General features: G+C 44.7%; 1 protein-coding gene across 1 annotated transcript; it reads left to right on the top strand.

The window, feature by feature from the left end:
* Positions 1–1,383: 1,383 nt before the first annotated feature.
* Positions 1,384–6,030, top strand: LOC137358348 (probable G-protein coupled receptor 139). Its single transcript, XM_068024290.1, has 2 exons — positions 1,384–1,648; positions 5,141–6,030. Exons 1-2 carry the CDS (start codon positions 1,384–1,386, stop codon positions 6,028–6,030), a joined length of 1,155 nt encoding a protein of 384 aa, XP_067880391.1.
* Positions 6,031–12,437: the final 6,407 nt, after the last annotated feature.

Genomic DNA, 12,437 nt, shown 5'->3' with positions numbered 1-12,437 from the left:
ACATCGTGGGATAAATCAGGTAATTAAAGGCCGGTGAGTCTAACATCAGTGGTTGGGAAACTACTGGAAAAAGCTCTGAGGGACAGAATTAATCTCCACTTGGACAGGGAAGGATTAATCAGGGATAGTCAGCATGGCTTTGTCAGGGGATATCTTGTCTAACTAACTTGATTGAATTTTTAGAGGACGTGACGAGATGTGTAGGTGAGGGCAAAGCAGTTGCTGTAGTCGAAATGGACTTCAGTAAGGCGTTTGATAAGGTCTCACATGGGAGATTGGTTAAGAAGATAAGAGCTCATGGTATCCAGAGCAACTTGGTAAATTCGATCTAAAATAGGTTTAGTGGCAGAAAGCAGAGGGTTATTGTCGAGGGTTGTCTTTACGAGTGGAAGACTGTGGCCAGTGGTGCACCATAGGGATCGGTGCTGGATCCCTTGCTGTTTGTAGTGTACATTAATGATTTATGCTTGAATACAGGTGGTATAATCAATATGTTCACAGATGACAAGAAAATTGGTGGTGCTGTAAATAGTGAGGAGGAAAGCCTTAGATGCAACACGATATAGATTGGCTGGTAAAATGGGTGGAGCAGTGGCAAATAGAATATAATCCTGAGAAGTGTGAGGTGATGCAGTGTGGGAGGACTACCATGTCAAGAGAATATGCAATGGGTAGTAGGACCCTAGGAAGTACAGAGTGTCAGTGGGACCTTGGTATTCTTGTCCTTAGATCAATGAAGGCAGCAGCACAGGTAGATAAGGTGATTAGGAAAGCATATGGTATACGTGCCTCTATTAGCCCAGGCATAGAATATATGAGCAGGGAGGTTATGAGGGAGCTGTATAAAACGCTAGTTAGGCCACAGCTGGGGTACTTTGTTCATTTCTTGGCCCCACACCATAGGAAAGATGTGATTGCACTGGAGAGGGTGCAGATGAGATTCTCCAGGATGTTGCCTGGGCTGGAGAATTTCAGCTATGTAGAGAGACTGAAAAGGCTCGGGTTGTTTTCCTTGAAGCACAGTAGGCTGAGGGGAGATATGATATAATTTAAGTAGCTATATGCTTGATGGCCAGCACTGACACGATGGGTTGACCAGCCTCTTTCTGTGCTGTATATCTCTGCAACTCAATGAAAATGTGTTGCATTGAAAGAGATTAACTGAACTTGTTTGTTCAGTGACTGTAAGTAATATCTGTCTCCATTGTCACTAATTGTGTCACTGGGGGGATTCCATGTTCCATTAATAAAGGACTCTTTGCAATGTGTTATCCCATTGTGTCAACGTTAGCATCATCCCCGGTGATAACAGGGTTCAGTGGCTGCAGAGAGAGGGAGAGGATAGGTCAGGATCTGAGAAGAATATATTGGATTATTGCGACAATGGGCCAGGATCTGGGAACAATGGACTGGAATGCGACAACAATGGACCCGAATCTGGGATCAGAAGTCTGGAAAGTTACAACAGTTGATCAGAATCTGAGAATGGAAGATTGGAATGCGGCAGCAATGAGCAGAAGTATAACCAATTGGTTTTATTTTCTTTCTGCACATTATCATTGGCTAACATTAGAATTCCGGATCAAATATGCACTTGTGATTATTCAACACATTTACTATCCCATCCTTGCTGTGATTGGTGTCCCTGGTAAGTCTCTCAGTCCAGTTATTATATCTATAAACCATGATTCATTCTGTTACAAATCTTTGTTGTTTCAATATTGAGGAAATGGAAGCCATTTCTTTGATTCCTGGTACAAAGTCAACATGCTAACCAAAGACTCAATCCCCCTCACTTGACAATATCTGAGGCTGGAGCAGCTGTTTGCAACCTGGGCAATCATTTTGATCCTAAGCTGACTTGAAATCACATATTATCGCCGCTATCAATACTGACTCCTACCACCTGCAAAATATCGCAATCTACCTCAGCCCATCCGTTGTATAAACCCTTATCATTGCTTTTCTTAAATCCAGATTCGCCTATTCCAAAACTATACTGGTGAGACTCACAGGTACAACCTCTCTTACACTACAGGAGATTCAAATCACTAATACTAAATCACACCAAACAACATGCACCCATCCACATGTTCTCAGCGAAATGCATTGGTTCCTGGTCTAGCAGCACCTCAATTTTCCTATTCCCATCCTTGTGTTTGAACCACTCCATGTCCTCGCCCCTCCTATTACTCCTATACCTCTGTCCATTTCCCATATCCCTGTGAGTTGTTCCTTTTCAGTATTTATCGCAAATCTCTTTTGAAAGATTACTTCTTTTCATCTGTATCTCTCCATGGCCATGATTCTGGGCTTCACAGAAGGATGAATCTATTTTGCTGGTGCTGCAAAGATTATAAAACACAATATGGTGCAGGACAAGCTGCCAGCCACACCTGGCATATCCCGTGTGGTTATCCATGTTGGGCAGGGTGCTCTCACAACCTTGACGCACTTCTTTGAAATTTAGTCTGTCTCTGCATGTTCCAGGCATCCAGCTTATAAGAATTAGAATTAGAACATTACAGCACAGTACAGGCCCTTCAGCCCTCGATGTTGCGCCGACCTGTGAAACCATCTGTCCTACACTATTCCATTTTCATCCATATGTCTATCCAATGACCACTTAAATGCCCTTATAGGTGAGGAGCTATTGACTTTCCTCTGCTAATGCCAAGTTATTTAAGGTGCTGCAGATTGTTTTCTGGAGGTTGAGTTTGTGAGCTGCTGCATACATTTAGGGAGGGCTGAGGAAGTGTTGACCCAACTCTGGATGAAATATGGAGACTGCATTAACAGCGCATATTGATCTACAAGATATGGAGCGGAAGCTGCAGAAAAGGAAAGCTCTGTGAAGATGAAGGTGTTGGCGGAATCTGCGCTGGACAACCCGAGATTTTCAAGAGCACGTTTCCTACCAACACCTAACACAACATTTGGACGCGTGGTAACTCCGATTCAACAAGGAGGTGGTCACAGAGATGTGCAGCCTCCATCAGCATAGTCTGGAGTCTCACACCAAAGCCAAGACAGAGCTGTCAGTGGCCATTAAGACCATTCTCTGCATAGACATCTTTCCAGGCGGTGGGGGAGCAACATATCCAACACCTCCCAATGTGTGTACATTGATGCATTCGGGAGATGACAGAGGGCATCCAGGCCAGGTGAGTAGAAAACATCGTTTTATCCCTCACAGAGAATACAGGATCAGAAATCCCATGGTTTTGCCAAAGCAGTGGAGTTCCAGATGGTTCATGTGGCTCTGCGGAATCCAATGTCAAAGAGGAGTGGTAAAGGAAATGAACAACTCTTTTCGATTAATGTGCACTTGATTTGTGACTGTGCAAACGTTGCTGAAAGTTGCTGAATGTTCACTGTCCTGGGAGTAGCTACAGCAGCTTCAATCTGAGGCAGTCAGCCATTCTCACCATCTTTGCACCTCCAGAGCGAACCAGAATGTTGCTTATCGAGGGAGAATGCTGTGCTGTCATTGAGTGATAGTATATTTTACTGCACAAAAGCAGACTTGTCCGCCCATCGACCCCATGCCAGCTCTCCACGGAGCTAATCAGTCTGTCCCACTGCCCCATTCAATTCCTATAGCCCTGCAGGTCTATTTAATTCAAGTGACCAACCAATTTCCTTTTGAAGTCATTAATTGTTTTATTGTTTTGGCAGCAATACGTTGCTAGACAAGCTTGAGTTCAATGGTAAATAAATTGTGGATGTTTTATTGTGAAGTAGCTCTAAGGACAACAACTCTAGCCTATCCAGTCTCTCTTCACAGCTGAAATGCTCCAGCCCAGGCAACATCCTGGTGAATCTCCTCTGCTCCCTCTCCAATGCAGTCACATCCTTCCTATAGTGTGGTGCCCAGAACTGTACACAGTACTCCAGCTGCGGCCTAACTAGCGTTTTAGACAGCTCCATCATAATCTCCCTGCTCTTATATGCTATGCCTCAGCTAATAAAGGCAATTATCCCATATGCCTTCCTAACCACCTTATCTACCGATGCTGCTGCCTTCAGTGATCTATGGACAAGTTCACCAAGGTCCCCCTGACCCTTTGTACTCCCTAGGGTCCTACCATCCATTGTATATTCCATTGACTTGTTAGTCCTCCCAAAATGCATCACCTCACACTTCTCAGGATTAAATTCCATTTTCCACTGCTCTGCCCATCTGACCAGCCCATTTATATCGTCCTGTAATCTAAAGCTTTCCTCCTCACTATTTATGACACCACCAATTTTCGTGTCATCTTTGAACTTATTGACCATACCTCCTATATTCACATCTAAATCATTAATGTACAGTACAGGCAGCAGGGGTCCCAGCATCGATCGTGTTTATGTTTAATTTAATACTGCTATTTTATTTCACATTAATCCATTCCTGATTCCACATTCAATCCATATTTTAACTCTATTTCCTAAACAAATCAGGATTATTTCATTTAAACCCTATCTCCAACAGACTGCTCTGTCACAGGAACTAAAGAAGGTCCACCACTGACAGTGATCACTGATGATCAAATGTCATACCAAACTCCTTTCAACTGTTATTTTTACTCCCTAGTTTACAGTTAATTTAGCGACAATTCGGATTAATTGTTTCGTTGATTTTTTTTTTAGTGGACTCATGTCCAATTATTGTTTTGGAATAAGTGAATTATATGCTGCCTGTCACAGTTGAGGGAATCTCTCAGTCAGTCCAACATTTAACTTTATGTACAAGATTGCTGCAGAAGCCACAAATCTGGAATAATAACAGAAAATGCTGAAACGACTCGACAGGGCTGGCAGCATCTGTGGAGAAAGAAACAGGAAAATGTGTTTTAGATCAGTGAAATTCGCTGGAACTTGGACTGTTTTTAAACTCGGCATGGGAAAGGAGGGATTGCAGGATTTTGATCAATACTGAATTCAGCAATTTCAGTTCAGCATAACCCCTTTCCAATTTAATCTCTTCCGCCTTCCAGCCAATAAGAACTATTCAGTTTTTTTTTACTTATACCCATTTAAATGCACCATTGGGCACAGGAACACATCTGTAACTCTCGATATGTATTCAGTCAAAAATGTTAACCTTGCTCCCAGCCTGATGTATAATTTCTCGGTTTATTATCCCTCCTCACAGTTAACTTGATGACAATTGTGATCCTGTCTCGGGGAAAGTGCGGTCTCTCCAAATGTGTCACTCGCTACTTAGTGGCCATGGCAGTGGCGGATCTACTCGTCATTATCCTCGACCTTATATTGAGGCACATTCCCATTGTTTATCCAAGACAGTTTCAATTCCTGTTGGCCGTACGCATGTGTAATATCCATGCTGTCCTGCTTCATGCAGCTACAGACTGTTCTGTTTGGTTTACGGTCACCTTCACCTTTGATCGATTTGTGGCCATTTGCTGCCAGAAGCTGAAAAGTAAATATTGCATCGAGAAAACGGCGGCTGTGGTTCTGGGAACTGTGAATGTGCTGAGCTGCTTTAAGAACATTTTCTGGTATTTTATGTTGACAGGTTGGTACTCGAAGGCGAACAGACCCTGGTTCTGTAATGCAAATATGTACGTTTATTTCTCTCATGTCTGGGCAGCAGTCGAGTTCCTCCATCACATTCTAACCCCGTGTGTCCCATTTGTGGTGATTCTGATGCTCAATGCTTTCACCATCAGACACATCTTAGTGAGCAGCAGAGGTCGCAGGAGACTCCGAGCCCACAGCAGTAGGGAGTGTCGCAGAGACCCAGAGTTGGAGAATCGAAGGAAATCCATAATTTTGCTGCTCCTTATCTCGGCCAATTTCATACTCTTATGGGCTGTGTTAATGGTGAATACGATGTGGCAAAGAATGCAGGATTTGGAGCCAGTGGATCCATCAGTACCCGTTTATCTGATACAATTGGGCTTCATGCTGCAGCTCCTGAGTTGCTGCACAAACACAGCGATTTATGCACTGACCCAGACTCAGTTCAGAGAGCAGTTGAAGAATGTGCTGACATATCCCTTTACTCAAATTGTTCTATGAATTAAATAAAGAAATGACTGGTTATTTCCAGCAGCTTGTCATTTTCTTTTACACTTCCACCAACTATTGCCAGAGTCTGCTGCCAAGATGCCGGATCGAGGATGGAGGCTATCGCTGTGGTGCCAGAGCCAGGGGCGGGGCCCGTTGTTATGGAGACGGAGCAGGATCATGTTCTTCCGCTATGGTGATGGAGCAGTTGCGGTTTGTGTCTCTATGATGAGAGTGCTGTGAGTGCCTTGTCCGCCTTGTTGAAGAAGCAGTTTGGCCTGTCCCCCATGGTGACGTCTCAGGGTGGGCGGGGCCTGTTCCCCAGTGTGACGGATAATTGGGAGCTGTGGGAAGTCGCTATAGTGATGAGGGACTTGTAGCAGGGTCCATTCTCCATCGATACAGCCGGGGGAGGGCGGGGGGTGGCGGGGGGGTGCGGTGAGGCCTGCTCGGCATGGTTATGATGGAGTGGTGGCAGAGCCTGTTCTATTAGTGGGTGGGGTGTGGTGGTAGGGCTTCTTTCCCATGGTGGAAATTGAGTGGGGAGGGGACCTATTACCCATGGTGGCCGGGGGAATGAAGCTTTGCAGAGTTCCCCTTGGTGACTGGGATTTGCCGAGGCCTGTTGCCCTGCTCAATGAAGAGAGAGTCGGTACCTGGTCCCCACGGTGACTGGAGATTCTGGGCGGTGCCTGTTTCACATCACAGCGGATGTGTGGGAGCAGGGTCTCTTCATCATTGTGACTGGGATTGGGTGGGGTCTGTTCCCCATGGTGACTGTGAAGTGGTAGCAGAGGCTGTTCCACATGGCAATGGCACAATGGACGGTGGCAGCGCCTGAGGTTCTCCAGCCTCGCCCAACATGCACAGCCAATGATGCAGTGGAAAGCATAAGAGAAAAGCACCACCAGCAGCCCTGTCCATTGGCGGTCTCCATCTCGACCAGGATAGCAACATAAAGAACAACAAAACCAAGAAGACCGAAGATGGTGTGAAGACTGAGCCTGAATTCTTTGTACTCCTTTATAACCATTTTTTTCTGATTGATCATAGTTTTTAATAGAATGTTATAGTATTTATGATGATTGGTAACCATTCATCATCCTTTATAACACCTTATAATCCTTTGAAACTTCATCAACTTTATCATCCTTCATAATAATATAAACACCTTTATAACAAGATATGACATTTCATAATCTTTCATGAACTTTTGGATTGTTTTTATAATCGACTGCAAACATTGTACTCTTTATCATCTTTTATAACACTTAATTAAATTCATAACACTTTAAAACCCTACTCAATAGCTTCTTTTATTCATCCGTGACCCGTGAGTGGCCTTCTTGGCCTGCTGAAGTGCTGGTGTTCAGGTACACGTGTTAGGAAGGGCGTTCCAGGAATTTCACCCAGCGGCAGTGAAGGAACAGCGATATCGTTCCAAGTCAGAATGGTGTGTGGCTTGAAGGGAAACATGTTCTGCCCTTGCCCTTTTAGGTGGAAGCTGTTGCCTAAGGAGTCTTGATGAGTTTCTGCAATGCTTCTTTTCGATGGTACAGACTGTTGCCACTGTATGTCAGTAGTGAACAGAGTGAATGTTGCAGGTGGTAAGTGGGCTTCCAGTCAAAAGGGCTTCTTTGTCCTGGGTGGTGCCGAGTTTCTTGTGTGTTGTTGGATCTGCTCTCATCCAGGCTCGTGCAGTGTATTCCATCACACTCCTGATTTGTGCCTTGTAGATAATGGACAGGCATTGAGGAATCATGAGTTGAGTTATTCACTGCAAGATTCCCCACCTCTGACCTGCTTTGGTATTTATGTGGTTCATCAGGTCAGTTTCTGATTAATGGTAAGACCAGGATGTTGATAGTGTGGAATTCAGTGATGGTGACGCCAGTGAACTTCAAGGGGTTAGATTCCCTCTTGTTTGAGATGGTCATTTTCTGGCAATTGTGTGGCACGAATCCACCCAAGCCTGGATGTTGTCCAATTCTTGCTGCATCTGGACATGGGCTGCTTTCGTATCTGAGGAGTTGTGAATGGTATGGAAAACTGAAATCATCAGTCAACATCACTAATTCTGTTCTTATGATGGAGGGATGGTCATTCCCGGGGGGGGTGGTATTCAGATGGGAGTCTGCTCCCGGGGGGTTATTTCGATGGGAGTCTGTTCCTGGGGAGGTATTTAGATGGGAGTCTGTTCCTGGGGGATATTTAGAATGCCTCCTTTTTCCTTTTGACTAGGCTCACAATATCCCGCGTTATCCAAGGTTCCTGAAACTTGTCAAATTTATCCTTCTTCCTCACAGGAATGTGCTGGTCCTGGATTCTATACATCTGATGGTTGAAAGACTCCCACACGTCAGATGTTGATTTACCCTCAAACAGCCGCCCCCAATCTGAATTCCTCAGTTCCTGCCTAATATTATTATAACTAGCCTTCCCCCAATTTAGCACCTTCACCCAAGGACAACTCTTATCCTTATCCACAGGTACCTTAAAACGTATGTAATTATGGTCACTGTTCCCGAAATGCTCCCCTATTGAAAGTCGACCACCTGGCCGGGCTCATTCCCCAATACCAGGTCTAGTACGGCCCCATCCCTCGTTGGATTATCTACATATTGTTTCAAGAAGCCCTCCTGGATGCTCCATAGAGATCCTGCCCCATGCAAGCCCCCAGCACTAAGTGAGTCCCAGTCAATATAGGGGAAGTTAAAATTACCCACCTTTACATCTTTCCAAATTCTGTTCACGTATCTGTCGACCTCCCGCTGGCTGTTGGGAGGACTGTAGAAAACACCGAACATCGTGACTGCACCCTGCCTATTCCTGAGCTCCACCCATATTGCCTCGCTGCACGACGCCTCCGAGGTGTCCACCCACAGTACAGCTGTGATACTCTCCTTAACATGTAATGCAACTCCCCCACTCCTTTTACATCCCCCTGTATCCCGCCTGATGATTCTAAACCCTTGAATATTTAGCTGCCAATCCTGTCCTTCTCGCAACCGTGTCTCTGAAATAGAAACAACTTCATAGTTCCAAGCACTGATCCCAGCTCCAATTTCACCTGCCGTACCTGTTACGCTTCTCGCATTGAAACAAATTCACTTCAGGCCACCAGCCCACAACATCCCCTTGCCTGCTTTTCCTCTTAGTCTTACTGGCCTTATTTACCTGCTCTGGTTCACACCCTCCTGCCACACTAGTTGAAACCCTCCCGAGTGACGCGAGTGAACCTCGCAGCCAGGATATTTGTGCCCCTCCAGTTTAGATGCAACCCGTCCTTCTTGTACAGGTCCCATCTGTCCCTGACGCGATCCCAATGCTCCAGATATCTGAAATCCTCCCTTCTAGAATTTTATAAGTTGCTATGAGATCCCCTCTCACTCTTCTGAGCTCCAGTGAATATAATCCTAACCGACTCAATCTCTCCTCATACGTCACTCCCGCCATCCCAGGAATCAGTCTGGTAAAACTTTGCTGCACTACCTCTATAGCAAGAACATCATTCCTCAGATAAGGATACGCAAACTGCCCACAATATTCCAGATGTGGCCTCACCAAGGCGCTGTGTAGCTGCAGCAAGTGATCCCTGCTCCTATACTCGAATCCTCTTGCTATGAAGGCCAACATACTATTTGCCTTTTTTACCACCTGTTGCACCTGCATGCTTACCTTCAGCGACTGTGTATGATAACACCCAGGTCTCACTGCATATTCCCCTCTCTCAGTTTAAAGCCGTTCAGATAATAATCTGCCTTCCTGTTTTTGCGACCAAAGTGGATAGCCTCACATTTACCCACATTATACTGCATCTACCACGCATTAGAATACTCACTCAACTTATCCAAATCACCCTTGTATATAGTGAATAGCTGGCATCCTAGCACCAATCCCTGCGATACCCCACTCGTCATTGCCTGCTATTCGGAAAAAGACACATTTATCCTTGTTATGGGGTTTACCTAATACAGTTTTTTTTCTAAAAATGGTTTGACATTGGTAAATCACTGCCTTCTGGCACCCCTTCCATTCCCAAAAGGTGATTGAAAGATTATCACAGTGTCACTGCAATGTCCACCATTCTTTCCCTCAGCAACCTTCATACATCCCAACCATATTGCATAAAAGTTCTACTTTATAAAATTAAAGAAAATGTTTTGAATTGAAAGGGGTTAACTAAACCTGTTTGTTCAGTGACTGGAATTAATGTCAATCTCCGCGGGCAAGTCATTGTGTCACTGGAGGATTTCCCACTTCTATTAATAAGGGACTTATTTCAATGTGTCAGCGTGAACATCACCTCTAGCTCTAACGGGGATTGCGGCTCCAGAGAGAGGGAGAGGATAGACTGGAATTTCAAAACAATGGATTGGAATGTTACAATGATGGATCAGAAGCTGAGAACCACAGATTGGAATGGTGCAACAGTCGTCAGGAATATATTGGTTTGGTTTCACCTATTTACTGAAGATGATGATCGGCTATCATTCGATCGACGGATCTATTTCGGACTGAAAATGATTCAGTACATTTACTATCCCATCCTTGCTATCATCGGTGTCCCTAGTAAGTCTTTCAATTCAGATATTAATTCTATAAACAAGGTTTAACCATGTTACTGCTTTTGTCACTTATTCTCTCACTTAGTTGCAGTTGGAATTTTTGGTAAGACCTTGTATGCAGCTATTAGTGCTATAAATCATTTCTAACTTTATTACTGCAGAGGTAATTTGCTCTTTCATTTTTGCTGTTGCTGGGGTCCCTGGTAATTCGCTATATCCAGCTATTAAATTGACACATCTTATATCAATATACTAGTGCTATTGTCATGTAAACATTGGAAAAAATGAAATTAACTTCAGTTCCCAAAACCAACGCTGCTCCGTGTCTACCGAATCTATTCCCCACTCAGGCTATTATCTGAGGCTGTTCACAAACTCACGGACTCTTTCACCCTGAGCTGAGTTCTGATTCAACATTCTCTCCCTCACCCATCATGCTGACGACCACCTCCATAATATTGCCCTCTGCCTCCGCCCATCTGCAATATAAACCCTCATGTGTGCCTCTGTCCAATCCAGACTCTGTTGCCCTAATGTTCCACCCTTCATTTGCAACGTTTAATAGACCAAAACTCATCCAAAGCTGCTGAATATATCCTAACTAGCGCCAAATCCCATTCAAAACACCATGCTCACTGAACTACATAGGTTTCCACTCTGGAAATCCCTTAATTCTAATATTTTCACCCGCTTCCATGGCCTCAACCCTCCAGTTACTCCCATTCCCATATTCCTGCAGCTTGTTTCCTTTCACTCGTTATCTAATTCGTTTTGTAAAGAACATTTCGATTCCTCTGTATCTCAGCCTGGCCGCAATTTATGGCTATGGAGATCCACTGGTGTCAGGGCTATAAAGCTGGAAACACATCTAATGGTGCAGGGCATGCTGCTGTTCACTTCCAGCGTGCCCCAGGTGGTCCTCCATACTAGGAAAGGCGATTCAGCAGCTTTTGAGGTACATTTTGGATCAGCTGAGCTCAACAACAATGTCCTGTGCCACATTGGAGTTGGACACCTCCATGCTCCTGTTTAGCTACAGCAGATGTTTTTTTTTTTTCTCACCTGAGTCCCATGTATTAAAATTCGCTTGTGATATCGTCCCCTGATGAAGTGGCCCACGAGCTATACATTCCTTCCGGCCTGTCTGCACACCACTTGTGCTCTGTCCCACACCACGTGAAGATTCAAACTCTATACTGGCCTCTAAGGAACATGCAATTTGAGTTGATGGCTGAGAGCATCAGACAAATTGACGGGGCTTCATCATCAGTGTTGTGTTATTGCTCTCTCTCTCTCTCTCCCTCTGTCTCTCTCTGTCACTTCGTCTCTCTCAATCTATCTATCTCTCTGTCTTTCGGCCTCCTGGAGCTCATGCAGCTCGGAACATGACAGTTTTGGATTGTCAATGAAAATAATAAATACAGAAGGGAAGGGCTGGTGTGAGGAACTGGGGATAGGACGCAAAATATTCATGCTTCTACTATCGGCAACTTGCACATCATTCAAGATGTCAGAATGAAGGTGAGCTGGGGCTTTAGAAGTGCATAATGCAGGAACATGGCGTCATCCTGAATGCTCTCGGTGATGCTGAGTGTTACGTGCTCTATTACAGCTGGCCTCAGAATGCAGAGAACCATCTCCTCCCTCAGGCTCGGGGATGAAGTTATGCTTGACCCCCATTGGTTCATTCTGGCTGCCTCCTATTATAGGCCACTTTGCCCTGCAGGAGAGAGGGAATAATATCAGTGTTTGTTTTGCATAGTTTTGGTGACTAACTGGAGGCATGTGGAACTAGTGAGAGGTAGGTGTCCGGCTGGCATAGTTAGAATGTGTGTGAAAGTGTAGTACATC

This window comes from Heterodontus francisci, chromosome 49 (assembly GCF_036365525.1).
Source record: "Heterodontus francisci isolate sHetFra1 chromosome 49, sHetFra1.hap1, whole genome shotgun sequence".
Classification (NCBI taxonomy): Eukaryota; Metazoa; Chordata; class Chondrichthyes; order Heterodontiformes; family Heterodontidae; genus Heterodontus; species Heterodontus francisci.
The sequence above is the reverse complement of the archived record's forward strand: the minus strand, read 5'-3'. Positions and strand labels throughout refer to the sequence as shown.